At 38.8% G+C, this 19357-nt stretch overlaps 1 protein-coding gene across 1 annotated transcript in view; it reads right to left on the bottom strand.

Moving 5' to 3' along the window:
- Window positions 1–19357, bottom strand: part of LOC132153033 (FHF complex subunit HOOK-interacting protein 1B-like) — a 29113-nt gene continuing 9756 nt past the window's right edge. Inside the window, exons 2-13 of the mRNA XM_059562145.1 lie at window positions 14608–15077; window positions 10456–10594; window positions 10083–10345; window positions 8150–8380; window positions 5016–5261; window positions 4666–4833; window positions 4449–4528; window positions 4188–4357; window positions 2794–4089; window positions 2506–2684; window positions 2005–2167; window positions 1–415 (exon numbers count right to left, since the gene is read on the bottom strand). Coding sequence (XP_059418128.1) covers window positions 105–415; window positions 2005–2167; window positions 2506–2684; window positions 2794–4089; window positions 4188–4357; window positions 4449–4528; window positions 4666–4833; window positions 5016–5261; window positions 8150–8380; window positions 10083–10345; window positions 10456–10594; window positions 14608–14736 — 3375 coding nt within the window. The 5' untranslated portion in view covers window positions 14737–15077 and the 3' untranslated portion in view covers window positions 1–104. The remainder of the gene's footprint in view (window positions 416–2004; window positions 2168–2505; window positions 2685–2793; window positions 4090–4187; window positions 4358–4448; window positions 4529–4665; window positions 4834–5015; window positions 5262–8149; window positions 8381–10082; window positions 10346–10455; window positions 10595–14607; window positions 15078–19357) is intronic.

Consider the following 19357-nt stretch of genomic DNA (forward strand, 5'->3'; position numbering starts at 1 on the left):
AAAAAAAAAAAGACTGTTTGAAAAATCTCAGGGATATAATGGTCTACAGCTCAGTGCCATGAACAGTGGATAAAGCAGGTACAGAGGAAAATTTTGGTCTGGTGTTATTCCTCAGTGCCTTGACAAGGTGGGAAGGGTAGGGCTACGGCATGCTCCTGTGCAAGAGCAGCTAGCTCTTTGAGAAACTCTGAGAAAATAACAGCACAGTAGACTGCATTTTTTACCCTTAGTGCCTCTGCCTGCTTTTCCAGACCAGAGGCCCCACCGGCCGCACCACCCCGAAACAAAGCACTGTGGAGAGACTGCCCTCCATCCCTCACGTGGGCCAATGCCAACTGAGCTGCATATCGAGCTCTCGTAGGACTGTTCGTATGCCTCAGGATAAGATCACCCAGAGATGGTTTTCGGCTTTTAACTGTGGGAAAGAAAAACAAACAGAGAAAAAAGGGAAACATAATAAGTTAAGATGCCTTGTGCATTATCACTTCCTCAAAGCATTTCACAGGGTATATGCATTTATTATTTATTATTATAGTTATTAAATGTAAGACTTAAGAACTCTTCTAAGATCCTGCACAAATAAAATTAATATCATGTTTAAACAGAAATACAGAAGACAAACTAGTTTAAGTTTTAATATATTAATACATAAAAATCAAAGGTTTATCAATGTTGGATTTTTCTGATACAATAATAATGTCTTTAATGTGTCTTCCTGTGACAGGGCAGCCCAGAGAGAAGCCATAAGAGCTTATGTTGAATTAAATACCAGATACAATTTGTGCAGCTAAAATACCAAATATATCCAGAAAAAAATATTTTAAGCATAATGCAGGACTTTAAATTATAAACAAGCCTGAAATCGGAGGGAATCGAACAACTGTTTTGCATCTCTGAGCAACACAGGACAGTATTTGCTTCTTTAAAGAATCAATCAGCCATTTGAATGAATCAGTTGAATGAATGACTCAATGACTCAATCACCTACTGGTGATTTTAGGTTTAAATTTAAAGTATATTTCCCTTTTTTCCCCCAATATCCTTTCAAATATTAGAATTCAAGTTTTTTTTTCTTTTTTTGGTCAAAATATTATTTATGCATTCATTTCCTGCTTTAAACGGTCTGTAAGAACTGTAAGAAATTTGACACAAAGATGATACATACATTTAATTAGGTAGAAAAAAATTGGCATTTTAAAGGTAAAAATCTCAATAAAAGGTAAAAAATCAATTAAAAGTAAATATATATATATATATATATATATATATATGTGTGTGTGTGTGTGTGTGTGTGTGTGTGTTTTTTTTTACTTTTTGAAAATGTTACTCCTGTATCTTTCTGTTACTCCTGCAAACTAATTACCACACAGAATATAAAGAATATCAAAAACTTTGGGAGTCAGCGGTCCACCTGCCAAAATACAGGCACAATTACGTGCTCAGCAAAATATCATCTAATTATCGTCATCGACAAAATTCCAGAAAATATTGAGATATCATTTTTTTTTCATTATAGCACACCCCTACCATAAAGTAAACACTGTCTTAATTCACCAAAAGTAGATCATAAGCAATTGCATTGCCATAAATAGGAGGTATTCACAGTCTGAACTGCTCTGAAACCACGAGACTGTAGAATGTGTAATAAAGCCATATTTTGACTTTGAACGAGCAGTGATCCCATTCAATTCAACCATGAAGTTTAAGAATTCCTTTTTTCTATTCCCAAATTTAAGATCCCTTTAAATGTTCATTAAGATTTCTGTTATACCATTTTAGATATTTAGGACCTTTTTATGGCCTTAATTTCAAAGCATCCTTCAAGGTTTATTTTGTGATATGACCAACTGTGTGAGTGTATATTATTCTTTACAAAGGCAAATGTCACAAAAACATGGTCACACCAAAACATCTTGCATTCAAATGGCTTTTACAAGCAGGTACATTAAACCATGATCTCTTGATTTTGTTCCTGAGAAAGTTCATTCACTTTCATCCACCTACTTAATGAGTCTGAGCGACGAAGGTTGGGGACTCCCATGGGTGAGTCAGACCAGTCTAATTTTCCTCTTGCAACCAGAAAGCAGCGAGCCTTTCTTAACATGGCAGGGAAATCCTCGTGTGTTGCTGCAAATGCTTCAATGCGATTTTTTACTGATCCCAGCACCTGAAGAGTAGAAAAATCAACATCTTTGAAAAAATCTTTTTGAAGCAATGCATTTACGTTTACTGATTTAAGTTTTGTCAAATCAAATTTGAAATGATTTGCTTCCTCAAAATTCACCCCAGAACATTTTCTTTAAACCATACAAGCTCAACAAAGTGCCAGAGACACTTAAGTAAAAAAAAACAAGCAGTTTTTGTGTTGTCAAAATAAATTTAGAATTCATATTTTTGAACAGAAAATGTACAAACCAATAAAAAGAGCAACTGAGATGGATTCAGTCTTTGCATATTTTGTATTAAGCAGTCATGCTGATGGATTTGTCATATTTCTTGTATTACCTGTATGAGTGATTTAATGCTAGGCTGAAACACCATGTTGGCGTTGAGGAGGAAAGAGCGGAGAAGAGGCTGAGGGTAACAGGCCAGCTGGAACACAACACCCGTCAGCAAAATGTTCACATATAAGGAGTTCTGCATCATACTCTCCAGTTTACTGAACAGGACTGTTATAAATGGACCTACAAAGAGGGAGAAGCGGAACCAGTGACTTATGGTTAGCACTTGCTGAACTTGCACAAGTAACATAAGCACTCAAATCTTTAATTTGGTCATCTCTACAATGAGAACCTGTGTATGGTTGAGCAAGAGGTGGTCCAAGGGGTCGTACGGGGCTAAATACCCCAGTGGAAGTGCTGTCAGGCTTCGTTTCACTGGAGCACTGGTCAGTTTCCACTGGAAGACAATCCTCATCTGTCAGGCTGGGAGCAGGAGCAGTGTGAGATTCCTCCGAGCTGCGCGAGAGAACCCTCCTCTCTCTTACACGTTCCTCCAGCTCCTTCAGCTCCTGGTGAAAAGCCTCTATGCTGATTCCTTGGCATTTCGAGTCTCCAGACAATGGCTCCGATAGCGCCCGCTCCAGCAACTCTTCAATCAGACGCTCAACGGACTCTGGACCCCTGATGCCATGGGGAACTGTGGAAGTCTCAGTCAAGACAGGAACAGGAGATACTCTCTGGCTCTCACTTTGTAGACACTCTTGGGTAGAAGAGGGCACGGAGGTTTGATGTTGCAGATGTGGCTTCACCTGCACCTGAGATGAATTAATTGCCGATCTTACATTGAAATCATTGAAGTCAACAGGGCCCATACCCATCGACCCATTCATCCCTGACTCCACCACGCCGTTATTTACATCAGTTTCCCTTTTCACTTTCTTAGCCTCCATTTTCTCATCCACACTGTCTGTGAGCTCCACCTGCCCCATCCCATTATAGAGCACTGGATGAGGTGCCGAATGAGAGTGTTGGGATACAGTTTCCACAACACCGGTTATTTCTGTAGAGACTGATGCAAATGATGAAGACTGTAGAGGTACAGGGCTGGGAAGAAGGCTGCGTTTCTTACTGCGGGGTGTGAGACTGATACAGTTCTTGCTGATGGTAACATCCCACTCTCCACTATCTCGATCTGAACTGCTCCACTCCGCACGTGCTGCAGCAACCACTGCTGCCCTCTGCTGAGGGCGGTCCATGGAGAAATGCTCTTGTACCATATTGAGGGAGGGGTTGGATGTAGGAGGGGGAGGTGGAGGAGGAGCAGAGTTTGGAGAGGGATTTTCTCCATCGTAAGGGGCTGACCAGTCTCGACAGGCCCAGGAGCAGAGCTCAATACCCTTGCGAGCGTCACGCAGATACTCCAGATAGCCAGTCTCTCCTTCTAAAGTGTCTGGGAGTTGGTGCATTGGGCTGTCAGGAGACAGAGGGGAGGAAACACTACCACGAGGAGAAGAGGGAGTGTTCTCCGAGCCAGATGAGGTGGGGTTGGCTTGGCCTCCTGAGCTTTGCTGTCGAATAAAGAGAGCAAGGCGGGAAGGAGTGCTGGGTCTGGGGTGAACCGGTGACTCTGAAGTGGGACTACCAATCACTATTGGGGAAAAAAGTGAGCATGAACAGCAGCAAAGTTTTTTCAGTACAGTCTTAAAGCACACCTGTTCTCCAAAAATGTGCCTGACACAGGCTTACCCTTTCCCCAAAAGGCAGGCTCATCATCCCGCTCACTAGAGGGTGCTGGAGTGATTCGGCAGCATTCTGGTATGAGGGAAAGGAACTTGTCAGCTGATTTGCCATAGAGGTCTGTTTCTCTGACTGCCCTTCGCTGACTCAGCATTACATGTGTGCATGGCAACAGATACCTGGGGACAAACATTCAATAAACAGTTATTTTTTTACACACAAATAATAATTATTTTATAATTGAGTCACACACCCAAGCACACAAAATACCTGAGAACAAGCTGGAGCATGAGGTCTTCGCAGTTGAGACTGAGCAATGTCTTAAACAGACTCAGAGACACCATGCACAGCTTCAAAGAGAAGGAAAGAAAAAAGAAAAAAAAAAAAACTTTAGTCCCATCATTCCATATTCCAGCCTACAGCACTGACAAAAGAGTGCGTTTTCTATCTATACATGCACCCGAGCTAGAGTGTGTGCTAGACTAACCCTTGAGTTGCTGCTGATGCGTGTGAGTAGTGTATCAAGGATGGTGTCGTTGTCATGGCGGTGCAACAGAATGAAGCGCAGGAAGGTCTTAAGGAGGGAAGTTTCTGTGATACTGCGTAAAAACAAGTCCAGATATGCCGTGCTTGCTATCATCTCATCCACTGACGACTGAAAGAGGAACCATGAAAGAGAAACAGAGAGAGAGAGAGAGAGAGAGAGAGAGAGAGAGAAGAAATCAAAATAAGTGGAAATAAATACCATTCAAAACATTGTTTTATATTGAATGAATGTGGAAACTGCCATTATGCCAAATATGGCTCACATCTTCAACCCAGTTCAGAGTGGTTCACCTTGTGCAGAGCGGGGCCCATGACTGGAACCAGGAAGCCGTTGTGGAGGTAGTCAAGGAGCTGGCAGCGCACAAGGGGGTGTGCCACCTGTACTACAGCATTGCAGAATTCAAGACTGTTCATGAACAGCACTAGAGATGAAACGGCCATCCAGTCCTCCCTCCGCAGGGCATGCCAGTCATCGCCCCGTACCTCAATCTTTCGTGGCAGGGATGAGTACAGTGCACTCAGCCCCGTCGCTAGCACCTGGGGAACAGAAAAATTGGTGCCAACATTATTTCATAAAGTTCACCAAGCAATCTCTGCATTTTTAACAGGTATCGTTCTAAAACCTGACTAGATGTAAAAACATTTGCTATATGCAAATCTGAAAACACAAAGCAAATAAAGCCTATAAATCTGACAAGTTGCAACAAATCTATTTGACTAATGAACTGTATTACTAAGTTTACTGCTGCTCCACCCTGTGTGATAACACACTATGGTAAAATCACTGTAACACACAGGAGCTTTCTTTCTTTTTTTTATTGCTACACTGCATCAAAATGTACGGCTCTTATTCAAAACACAGATCTTAGCAAGGAATACTGATATGGTCACTTCAGAAAAAATTCTGCTAAATTTTATTTCGAAAAAAGGTCCATTGTCAATAGCACAGCAAATGTATTAAGTACAGCTCACACAGACGTTGCTTTCAAACCAAGCAGCTTTCTGTTGACCAACATGCTGAATTCACATGACCAAACTGAACCCAATGCAAATTTCGCAACCATATTGATTCCTATTAGAATGACTGGATTATCAAACATGAATATTCCTGAATAATGGTAACGTGACCACACCTTAATGCTTATGTATGTTGAAAAAAAACTTTCATGTCAGGGCTTGTTTTACATGTGGAACTTTACCATGTTTTCTAAAGCCACAAAACAGGCCACCAAAGAAACTGTCAGCTAGACCTATGCATCTCTAGCATAAAAATAGATGTGACACAAAGTCACAAAAGGCCGATGTTGAGAGATTGAGGCACTGCAGCAGCATGGAGTCCTAGATGAGACCTCCAGTCGTATGTGTTAAGTGGGTCAGATGGAAGCTCATATATTATTCTCAAGAAAAAAGTAGCACAACTGCAGATGACAAATGGCCTTTTCATTCCACAGTAGCCAATAGAATGCAACCCAGAGAAAACACTACAGGACTTTATGTCTCCACTGAAACCGCTCCAAGAGGCACTCAAAAAATTAAACAAGTGACATTTAAATTGCATGGCACAGAAAAAAAAAAAAAAGGCACATAACATGAACAAAGGATATTCATAAAGACATGCTAACAGTGAGGAAAGAACATGAGTAATATATGAAGAGTTTGATTCCAAAATGCGATAAACGCCATAAAAAAAAAAAAAAAACGAGTTTCCACCAAAACAAGTATTGTATCTGGTCGGTATTAAAAAGTTTTTTTTTTTTCTTTTACGCGAAAAATGCGATATTGGCAGAGTTATTAGGTCATGTTTTCTCCCTTTTTTTCCAAACCGCGACAAATGCCTGTCTCCTTTTTTTTTGCAGAATGCGATATATCCACTCAACCAATCACAGCGCACCATTCCAAGCACTCTAGACAGCAATGGCAGATTTCTGAATACACCCGTCATCCTAGTTTTCCTCATCTACTTTGTAGTTTTTGATCAACAAACAAGGGTTACACGATAAATTGTATGTGATTGTCATGTGCATCTCATCAGTAAAGCCGGTTCTGTGATTAATACTGGTAAATCTCCATCAAGTGCTTTCAGATTATTCAGATGCATTTAATACACAGAGCCGTAGATCACTAATACACGAGTCGTAGACAAGCTACGCTACATCACGTTTATTAGATGATTCGCCTTCAATTATGAACGCTATATTGCTTAGCTTGTCAGTGTTAGTGTTTTTATTAATGCCATTTATGTTTTTTTTAATACATCACATAGCACTAGTCAACTAAATGAATGTAATAGGGATGGGACGATAACCGGTTTTATCGATAACCGTGATAAAATGTGCTGAAGGTTAGTAATATCGTTTAAAAATGAATTATCATTAAAACCGTGTTTGATTATCGCAGTTTTAATAACTCGCTATTAAATCATGTCCAGCCAGCAACAGTCTGACGCAAGCGCAGCGCACAATGTTTTTTTGTTTTTTTTCGAGAAGGAATGGCGAATGTCAGTGACTTTTCTATGCTTTTCTATGCTTCTACACTTTTCATTGTAAGGAAGGAAATGCCACAGAATTTAATCTTTCTTTAAATTAAGTGCATAGAGTTGCTTGTTTTATTAGTTGTTTGTTGATTATTAAATATAAAACTTGCTGAAATGTTTTCAGTGTGAGCATCAACTATTTTTGAACACTTTTATCTCGTTTCAACAAAACCGTGATAATATTGATAATCGTGATAATTTTAGTCACTATAATCGTGATATTAAATTTTCATACCATCCCATCCCTAGAATGTAACAAAGATGAATGCACTTTTGGAAGTTGAATGTACGGGAAATGTCATTTCTGAATTTCTGTGGTCTAATGTGATATTGTCGTTCATGTTCTTGTTCATGATGAAATCTTATTTTATTGCTGTAATTAATTTATAGCATTAAAAAAAATGACCCATTGAATTAAGTTTGGAAGCTATTACTGATGTATTGTATTTTTAGTAAGATTAGTACTGACCAAGTTCAGAGGCTGTCGTATGTGGACCAACTTACTATGTTGTGAATTTTCATCAGTTTCAATATGAAAAATAACTTTCATATTGATTCAATGGATTTATCGCATTTTGAGGAAAAGAATATTACATTTTATAATAAATCTTAGAAAATCATTTTTTTTATGTTATTATAACCTTAAGATGCTATGTGAAAGTCTGAAACAGAAAATAGTGTTTTTCATCTTGCCAATTCTTGGTAAAGAAAACATATTTTTACTCAAATTAATCTAAATGGATTTATTGCCAAATTTAGAACCAAACTCTTAAAATCTGCCTATTTTCTCTTCTCCATCTATCTACTCAACATCTAAGATACGAGTACATTTTCAAAAGCAAGAACAAAAACATGATCAGGTAAGCGCATACAACACCACACTCATGCTTACTGGGCAGAAGTAGGAGTTCTCTGTGATGTGACGTGCAACAGCGTGGTTGCTGGCAGAGGTTGCCATGACGAGCAGCAGCGCGTCACGGGCCTGCTGTCCCAGAGAGCCATCTCGATGAATAAATGGCACCAACAGGGAGAAGATCAGCAGGTTAGTGGGACCCTGCTGTACCAGTCCACACCTAAATATCAACTCCAAAACTACAGTTTCCTTCGCCATACACACACATACCTGACGCAAACAAACATTATTTAGTTACAAATTAGGAAAACACACATTAATATTTATTTCTGCACAAAAGCATTGCATATTACATTTCAGCAATGTGTCCTCTAAGTTGGGCACGTGAACTACTGCGCACTTCCTATGTCGCTACCGTGCAGAAGAATAATGTGGCATGCAAATTTCTGAGTTGGTAAAGCCATTTGATTGAATTCTAGTAAATGCAAAATAATTGCAATGCTCAGGCAAACCGCAATAGAGTTGGTGTCGCTATAGATTTAGAACTGGTGAATGTGGTTTACAGGTTTCACAGAAAGAGAACGATGTGTGCAAAATGAGTCACTGTGGAAATCAAATACTTTAATGGTTGCAGACGAAATAGCTCAACACGAGAGCCAGTACCAAAAAATATTGATTTTTGGACACCTTTTGTGATATGTGAAATAAAAAGTCATCATGTTTTAAAGAAGAGTGGCTTGATTGAGTGGTGGAAACAGTGGATGATGCGCACAGAACAGCAACAAAACTCCCAAGATATTTACGCCACTTAGATAACTTTATAAGAATTCACCTTCACCTGTTTTTTTGTTTGAAAATATTTAGCTTACAGATCTGATTGAATGCTTTAGTTTGTTTTTATATTATATATTATAAACCTAATAAATAATTGACCTCAAAGGGGGAATTCATGAGCAATATCTCTATCGTTTTTACACTTTATATCAAATGTGCATTATTTAGTTACATCAAGGGTCAAATCAAATATAAATATCACATTGTATCTCTACAGTTTTGTTTCTCTGCTGATTGTAATCACATCCTAATTTTGCAGAATGTTTTGCTGGGCCTGGAAAGACATTCCTATCAGAAAAGTAAACTCTAATCCACTCCCTAGTACTAACCCCTGCAACCTTCAACACCAAAAGAGCCATTTTGGTTCCTTTCCCACTGAATAAAACTCACGTGGAGCCACAATCTATTTGATCCCTAAAATTAAGATGATAACAGCATATAGCTTAAGTTTTATATTCACTTATGTTACAGGGTATGGGCGTAGCAATCATTTCACAAGTCAGGGGGACAGAAAAATGAAATGTAATAATAATAATAACAACATCTCTGATTGACAAAGAAAAAAAAAACTTATCTCATCTCTTACTTTTAATTGTTTAAGAAATAAATTACACTGCTAGACAATATCCAATAATTTGTATTTTATAATATTTTTGATATACATTTCCCTTATAATAATTGTATGATTATCACTGGTTTATATACTACAAACATTTTTTACATTTTTATCCCAGATTAAGGCATTAGGTTGAAAGCATATTCTATATGCTACAGGGAGCCACAACAGAAGGGTGAGAGAGCCGCGGGTTGCCGGCCCCTGCCGCAACCCAAAACTTAACAATAACCTAATCCTTAAATTACATTAATTACATATTATGGGTTTTAATGGTGTACAAACCCCTTACCCAGTTTTAAGCTCGACTCTAAAATTTGATTGGTTGTCATTAACTTATGGAACTCAGGAACAAAGTCCGGTTTAATGATTGTAATCTGTAAAATTCTACTGAACCAATTTAAATATAGGAAAATGGGACAAGTCTGAATTCTGAAGAAATCTGCAAGGCAGGTTATGTGCAGGGCTTAATTAGAATTAAGAATAAATGGTTCAAACAGGTGTCAGCGTCTTCCTGTCAATCACCTGATTTAGCAGCAGTACGAGGCTGGACTCTAGGGCAGGAGGGGAGCCCAGCTGGGGATCCACACATGCTCCCAGCAGGTTTAGCAGCGGCTGTAGCACTGCACTGTGCAGGAGCAGGGGCTGATGTGACTGTCCGATCAGCATCTCAAACAATTTCAACAGCTCTAGCTGGCTGTCTGGATCCAGACCACGGCGCACATGCCACTGTACCAACTTATCCAGGATGTTCTCCGTCACCACCATCTCCAGAATAGGACCCATTGCTGCAGACATTTCACAATCCACTGTCACATAAAACAGCCTCTCATCTATTACGCTAAACTCTGAAACAGTACAAATGTATGCTCCATCAAGCTCACAAGAGTATATTAACCTGGTGATTCAATGTCTCCCCCTGCTGGTCTCTCTTCAGCTAGCAGGCACAGCATCTGATCTGTGTGATTGCGAACTGCAGTGAGATCATCAGCATAACCACCCATTGAAGCCTCTCTCTGTTTCAGCACCCCTGACACCTGACAAAGAGGGAAGGAACAGATCATTCTATTTTTGGAAAGGTCAAAGAAGAACAGGTGTCTATAGTGATTTCACACTTATGCCGCTTTCCAGGCAACCTGTAACCCGTGTTTTCCCAACCTTCTACCCGTGAAAGTGCACTGGAAGAGCAGTCAAATCTGTGACTTCCCACCTGTGAACTCGTACTAGATCGATGTACTCCCAGTTCCGAGCTCTGACGTCACATAGCACAGGTGCTTCTCAATAAATTAGAATGTTGTGGAAAAGTTTATTTCAGTAATTCAACAGAAATTGACTCATGTATTAATGTATTAAATAAATTCAATGCACACAGACTGAAGTAGTTTAAGACTTTGGTTCTTTTAATTGTGTTGATTTTGGCTCACATTTAACAAAAACCCACCAATTCACTAGCTCAACAAATTAGAATATGGTGACATGCCAATCAGGTAATCAACTCAAAACACCTGCAAAGGTTTCCTGAACCTTCAAAATGGTCTCTCAGTTTGGTTCTCTAGGCTACACAATCATAGTGAAGACAGTTTTTCAGAAGACAATCATTGACACCCTTCACAAGGAGGGTAAGCCACAAACATTCATTGCCAAAGAAGTTGGCTGTTCACAGAGTGCTGTATCCAAGCATGTTAACAGAAAGTTGAGTGGAAGGAAAAAGTGTGGAAGAAAAAGAGGCACAACTAACCGAGAGAACCGAAGCCTTATGATGATTCTCAAGCAAAATTGATTCAAGAATTTGAGTGAACTTCACAAGGAATGGGCTGAGGCTGGGGTCAAGGCATTAAGAGCCACCAAACAGCCATGTCAAGGAATTTGGCTACAGTTGTCGTATTCCTCTTGTTAAGGCACTCCTGAGGCGTCTTTCCTGGGCTAAGGAGAAGAAGAACTGGACTGTTGCCCAGTGGTCCAAAGTCCTTTTTTCAGATGAGAGCCAGTTTTGTTTTTCATTTGGAAACCAAGGTCCTAGAGTCTGGAGGAAGGGTGGAGAAGCTCATAGCCCAAGTTGCTTGAAGTCCAGTGTTAAGTTTCTACACTCTGTGATGATTTGGGATGTAATGTCATCTGCTGATGTTGGTCCATTGTGTTTTTTGAAAACCAAAGTCACTGCACCTGTTTACCAAGAAATTTTGGAGCACTTCATGCTTCCTTCTGCCGCCAAGCTTTTTGAAGATGCCGATTTCATTTTCCAGCAGGATTTGGCACCTGCCCACACTGCCAAAAGCACCAAAAGTTGGTTAAATTACCATGGTGTTGGTGTACAGTAAATTAAAATACTTTCCAGAAGGCCAACAGATCACTAAAAATGTATTTTTTAATTGGTCTTATGAAGTATTCTAATTTGAGAAAGGGAATTTGTGGTTTTTGTTAAATGTGAGCTAAAATCATCACAATTAAAAGAACCAAAGACTTAAACAACTTTAGTCTATGTGCATTGAATTTATTTAATACATGATTTCACAATTTGAGTTAGGGCTGGACGATTAATCGAAAAGTAATCGAAACCAAAATTCAGAACCTCTAACCGACGTAATTTTCCCATGTCGGTTATTTCGGTTTTTTAATCCTGTTAATACTTCCCCCTTAAAAGCATACTACCGCGTGTGTAGCCACATGACTCTGCCCCGTCCAGTCAGTGGCATAAAAGCAAAACACGGAGGTGAACGCCCGGTTCAACACATAGTGATGGCCTTGCATCTTCACTAAACTTTGTCAGTTGTATTTGTTTTATGGTTTGGACGTTCAAGCGATTAGATGATCGGATGTGTATTATTATATCGAGCTACCATGTTAGCGCTAGGGCTGACAAAAAAAATAATAAAACATAAAAAATACACATTCGAATGCAAAAATGATTGCATTATAATTGTAGGTGTCCGTTAAGGAGGCAGCTTTAAGGCCCATATACTTCACATTCCGCGTTCTGTCCCGTCTCACACAGCTTCATCCGCACAGCTTTCAGAAGACGGACGAGCTCGACAAGCAGTACCACTTTTCTCATCATTCACCTCGTGCATGCGCTGTTGACATCTGCGCACCCCGTCCGCGTGCATGCACTTTTTGAGACCGCGTGGATGGATGCGCGGCTGTCCGCGAGCCCTCTTGATGACGAAAATTACATAATGCGGACGGTGCGCGGATGGTCAAATTATACTTTGGCCTTTATCAGTGGCGCACGAGATGCAATGACAATATAAAAGTGTCATTGAATTAGAATGTTTTTGTTAACCTATACAGTTGAAGCAACTAGATGCAGCGCTGCTGCGATCAATCAAAATATCAAAATATTGCGGAAAAAGAGAATGTGGAGAAGATCTTGTTTACGTCAAAACTGAAACAAAGCCATTCACACAAAACGCATATTTCACACATTTTCTAGAGAGGGAAGTCTTCTATTACCCTTGCACTCGCGTCTCACACAATAGAGCCGCATGTTTAGAACGCCATGTAAATTTAAGGTGGGTTCAGTTTTTTCCAAAAACATTTCTTGAGACTTTATGGTGGGTTTTCCCCATCCTACTGCATCTCATGTTTAAATGAAAATAAGTAGTTAAGTTATTGGCTTTCACCCATTTGAATTAAACTATGCATGCACACATGGTGCTGTTTTGTTTATAGTTCTTTAAGCTACTTAATTATAATTGGTTTATAAACATTATTTTAATTATGCACTTTTTTTCACAGTCATATTTTCTTATGCTTTGAATAAACGTGCATTAATAATATTTTGCCCAATGCACTCTCTTGTGGCATCAGAAGAAAAGCCAAAAGCCTTTCTTCACCCTAACTAAAACTATGTATTTTTAATTTGAATATAATTCGAATTTGGATAATATTTAATTGCAAATTCGAATTTAGTTTTTCAGCCATTTTGACAGCCCTCGCACAGCTGCATTGTGGCACGAAATCTCATATAAACAGTAGCTGTGAAGATAGCGGGCACAGAGGAACGCAGAAACTAGTTGTCAGCGCTGTCCTGTGATTTATCACTAAAATAGCTTAGAATCTCAAAACTTATTATAGCATATTTTTATATTACTTTTGAAGGAACTAGGCTATTTACAACCCAGAGCTTCACAATAATATAGAGAGGGTATGACTAATTCACACACGCAATCACTCATACTGGTACTGTGCTAATTTATCTTTATCTGATCTTTATTTATCTCTTACACCGAGCAATAATCTGTTAGAAATGTTACGAACATAGATAAAATAACTGCTGATAGTGAGCTATGATTTCAGATCGCTCTTTCAATAGGAAAAAATATCTCACCTTTAATAGTCAATCATATTTACAGTACAAACCTTGTCAGTCAACTATGAGGGCAAAAAAAAAACAGAAACAAAATAATCGTTCATTATTCGTAATCGAGGTAAAATGTTCAGTTAATCGAGGTTTTGATTTTAGGCCATAATCGTCCAGCCCTTATTTGAGTTGAATTACTGAAATAAATTAACTTTTCCACGACATTCTAATTTATTGAGAAGCACCTATATAATTAGCTGAAGTATTGTAATGCATATTTGGCTTGTTGTCTGGGAAGGGTTCCGAGCTCGGGAATGGCCCGAACCTAGAGTACCATATATTAGTGTTATATGAACTCCAAGTGAGGAGATGGGGTGGAGGGTGGATGCTGATAAACCGTCAATGGATAGAGGTAAGTTAGCTGTATTTATAGTGTTGTATAAACCATAGTGTTGATTAACTTGAGTGTGTATCTGAGGCGCTCCTCCCGGACCTAGTTAATAAAACATCATGTAGTGGAAAGCAATCCAAATAAGAGAGCACTGATGTACACTAAGCATAAAAAGTTAATGACATGCCCTAAAGCAGGGGTCTCCAACCACGGACTGGTTAGGTTTGGAAAATTTTCTTGTGGACCACCTGGACTAATATATAATAGCCAGAGCACAAATTCTATTTACAGGATTGCAGTTGTACTAAGGAGTTTATTTTCACAATTAGTATGGAAAATAAGCCTATGTTGTGTCTCACCTGTCTCCAGTGGTTTTCAAACACCATAAGACAAGTCTCAGGGTCAGCAGTGCATGGGCTGGACGGGGCTGCATGTCGACCAGTCCGAGTGACTGGACCCCTTGGATTTAAACGACTCAGCCAACTCATCTTGGTGCACAAGCTGATCCAAATTTGATCAAAAGGTCAACAGGGGAAAATATTAAGAGGGAGAGAGGAAAAAAAAGTGTGAAGAGGGTAAGAAAAGGGAAAAGGGGAAGGGGGAAAGGTGGCTCACAAAAAGGGTCCAAAAATCAAGAAATTAAGAGTCCAGATTGAAGAAATAAGAGGTAAAATCATAGAAAGTATGGAATCCTGCTGATGTCTGCAGCAACAGTCACTGTACACCAGTGATCAGTGTGTTAGCATGTGAGGCTTGTCTGCACTCCCTGTCATCCAGTTTTCTGTCGGCATTATACGCCATACCGATACATAGACTCCTCCACACACACCTGCAGGGGCAGAAAGAGATCGAGAGGTCATTGATGACACATTCACACTTGCAGGTAAAAACCAAAACAGTACATCCAGTCAGTATAAAGGTTAGTTTCTGAGGGAGATCAAAACAGCAAGGCACACACACACACAAAAAAAAAAGAAAAATCCATAAACATACATGTTAATATGATTAAAGGAGACATAACACATGCAGTTTCTGTCAATCTCATGTTAATCTTGAGTACCTATACAGTAGTATTCCATCCTTCATATCTCCAAAGAGTCAATAGTTTTATCAGATTCATAAAAGAAAAATACAGCTGTACCGCTTTTCTCCTAAAAATAAAAAGAAGTCATGCTCCTGAAGGCATGCCGTGGGCAGAGCTAAAGAGTCACAAGCATGTAAAGCTTTTGAGTAGCGATCGTCTGCAAGCTGTGACATCGACATGAATAATTCCCTTAACACTGGGTTCTTTGGGAAGCTGAACAAGGTCATCTTTTCCTCACAAGGAAAAACACATTTTTTGGTGACATTAGCCTCTTTCACACAGTAATACCAGTAAATTGCCGTAAAATTACCAGAACGACTTTACCTGTAAATAATTAGTGCGCTGTTCACACAGTCAACGACATTCCGTCTTTTTTCCGGAAAAGCACCATTCACACATCCATTCCAAAATACCGGTAAATTCTGTGACGTCAATAACCTCTAAACCATACTCTAAACAGCTGCGATTGTATTTTTAAACATGGAGGGTAATACGTGTTCAGTATTTCTGTTGATGGTTTCATTTTTGTTTCAAACTTCAGTATTCATGCAACTGCTTTTGTTACAGAGACATCGTAATAGACGACTGGTTTAAATAATTATACTCACCATTAATAAAACACCTGATGCTGTCGGGAGCTGACCAATTTATTGAAAATCGGCTTGAAAGGATTAATAGCACAATGAAGTTGCGATTGTAAATTGCAGTCTGTAAGATGCGCGACATTGAAGAAAAGGTGCGTTCACAAATGTAGCCTATTGATCCAAATTCATATCAAATAGTCTATCAGCGCAGATAAACAGTTCTGGGTTCAAATTGAGTTCAAAAGATGTCGCAAAGCACCGGAAAAAGTAATTACCATGAATGTGACAGAGGGAAATAGTAAAAAGATATTTGAATTATTTACTAATAAACTGTTTTCTGAGTCTGTGTCGCAAGGATGAAGTTGCCTGACTCATCATCTCCTCATTAGACGCGCCTTCTATACGGATTATGATTGTATTGAGATTTTTTGTTGTTTGTTTTTATTTCGTTAAGTAGTAATTTAAAGCTTTCTATAGATATATTTATCATGTCTGTGAGGCATGTATTCGCTGAGTTTCAGTTTATTTTTTGTAAGCTCTCCTGTTCAAGACGAGACGGCAGAAAGCATGTTTGTTTTCTTTATTTTATCTTTCTTTATTTTATATTATGATCGCGCTGGCACATATATGTCCCAAAAAAGCATGCTTTATCTTGCACTCTCCACACAAAATATTCGATATAGCGCACATCTGGGTTTAACGTTAAAACATCGTTACATGCTTGAACTGTTTTATATCTTTAGATTTTATTTTAGACAATTCGTGATGATTTGAGAAGGCTAAACTGATTAAACATATGCTATGTAAACTCTCTCTCTGTGCTGTCCGCTTTAAAACAAAACTTATAGGCCTGTTTAATGATCAAAAACTGCTCCAAACATACAAAACTGAACTATTTTAATAGCTGAAACAGTAGTATAAGCAGTTTTGGGAGAATTTGGATAAAAGACGAGCTGAAATGAGTTGCTGGGCAAACCAAAAAGTTGATGCCGAATGTCCAGCACTCTTCTCCACTGCTCCGTTTGTACCCTATGTGTTTTTCCATATGTAAAAACTAAAATAAGTTGTTAAACTTTTTTTTTTTAATTGTGTTCGGCATGGTGGGCTGCATGTGATTTCATGACGTGCCGCGGGTTGAAATCCACTGGTTTAGAGCTACAGGATTTATGGAGTAGCAGGATCCCCAAATAGATTGACAAAAGTCATAATAGGAACAAGAAATACTTCCACTACTACTTCGTTTGTGATGGTCGTTTATTTTTTAGATATTAAGACGCAATGTTTTCAGTTTATTGATGACCTGACTTTGTCCTGTGAATGCATTGCTCACGGAGACAGTTAACAGTTATTTTATCATACGTTACTGCATCACTAACAGTTTCTCTCAGATGATGACATATTTCTTCATCCACCCGGATAAGGAGAAGCGCTTTAATTTCACTGTCGCTTCAGTTGGATGACATTTATTTTATTTAATTATACAGTGCGTGAATGCGTCACAATTTTATGTTTGGCCCGAAGTAGACGTCTTACGTCACCGCGTTCTGAACTCTTACGTGCTCATACCGGTAATTTTCCTTCTGCGTACACACACAGCAGAATTCCGGCAATTTACTGGTAATGTTACAACTTAAGCCCTTTCACACATACAGACTTTTCTGGAAAATTACAGGTAAATTGCCGTAAAGAGATCATGTGTGAACAGGATCTTTTAAAAAATACCGGTAAATTCGTTCAGGCAATTTACCGGTATGAGAAGTTGTAACATTACCAGTAAATTGCCGGAATTCTGCTCTGTGTGAACACAGAAGGAAAATTACCGGTATGAGCACGTACGAGTTCAGAACGCGGTGACGTAAGACGTCTACTCCGGGCCAATCATAACAATGTGACGCATTCACGCACCGTTTAAGAAAATTAAATAAATGTCATCCAACTGAAGCGACAGTGAAATTAAAGCGCTTCTCCTTATCCGGGCGGATGAAGAAATTTGTCGTCAATTGAGAGGAACTGTTAGTGATGCAGTGACGTATGATAAAATAACTGTTAACTGTCTCCAAGAGCAATGCATTCACAGGACAAAGTCAGGTCATCAATAAACTGAAAACATTGCGTCTTAATATCTAAAAAATAAACGACCATCACAAACGAAGTAGTAGTGGAAGTATTTCTTGTTCCTATTATGAGTTTTGTCAATCTATTTGGGGATCCTGCTACTCCACAAATCCTGTAGCTCTAAACCAGCGCTTCCAAAATTAACCTTAAACTCAGCGAATACATGTCTCACAGACATGATACATATATCAGTAGAAAGCTTTAAATTACTACTTAACGAAATAATAAAAACAAACAAAAAAACTATTTTATTATAATCATAATCCATATAGAAGGCGCGTCTAATAATGAGATGACAAGTCAGGCAACTTCATCCTTGGGACATAGACTCAGAAAACACTAGTTTATTAGTAAATAATTCAAATATATATATTTTTTTTTCTATTTCCCTCTGTCACATTCATGGTAATTACTTTTTTCCGGTACTTTGCAACATATTTGAACGCAGAACTGTTTATCTGCGCTGATAGACTATTTGATATTAATTTGGATCAGCATAGTTTACATTTGTGAACGCACCTTTTCTGCGATGTCGTGCGTCTTGCAGACTGCAATTTACAATCGCAACTTCATTGGGCTATTAATCCTTTCAAGACGAATTTCACTAAATTGGTCAGCTCCCTACAGCATCAGGTGTTTTATTAATGGTGAGTATAATTATTCAAACCAGTCGTCTATTACGATGTCTCTGTAACGAAAGCAGTTGCATGAATACTGAAGTTTGAAACAAAAAATGAAACCATCAACAGAAATATTGACCATTCAGTTTTGAATCATGGCAGCATTTAAATCCCATAGTATTACCCTCCATGTTTAAAAATACGAGCGCAGCTGTTTAGAGGTTAATGACGTCACAGAATTTACCGGTATTTTGGAATGGATGTGTGAATGGTGCTTTTCCGGAAAAAAAGACGGAATGTTGTTGACTGTGTGAACAGCGCATTTTTGAATTTACTGGTAAAGTCGTTGCGGTAATTTTACGCAAATTTACTGGTATTACTGTGTGAAAGAGGCTCTTCTCATACCGTTGCCGGAACGAATTTACCGGGATTTTTGAAAAGATCCTATTCACACATGATCTCTTTACGGCAATTTACCGATAATTTTCCGGAAAGGTCTGTATGTGTGAAAGGGCTTATTGTTGATTTTGTGGTCAAAAACAAAATCCTTCTCAAGCAAGATGTCTAGTGCGAATTCCATAACCCGAATAAAGCACATTGATGGACGTGATCTTGTTCTCGCTCTAGTTGATGTGTGTACATGTTCTTCCTGGAATAATGCCCATTAAAGAAATTCTCCCATTTCTGACGTCACACAGGGCCATAC

The sequence above is a fragment of the Carassius carassius genome, chromosome 11 (assembly GCF_963082965.1).
Source record: "Carassius carassius chromosome 11, fCarCar2.1, whole genome shotgun sequence".
Lineage (NCBI taxonomy): Eukaryota > Metazoa > Chordata > Actinopteri > Cypriniformes > Cyprinidae > Carassius > Carassius carassius.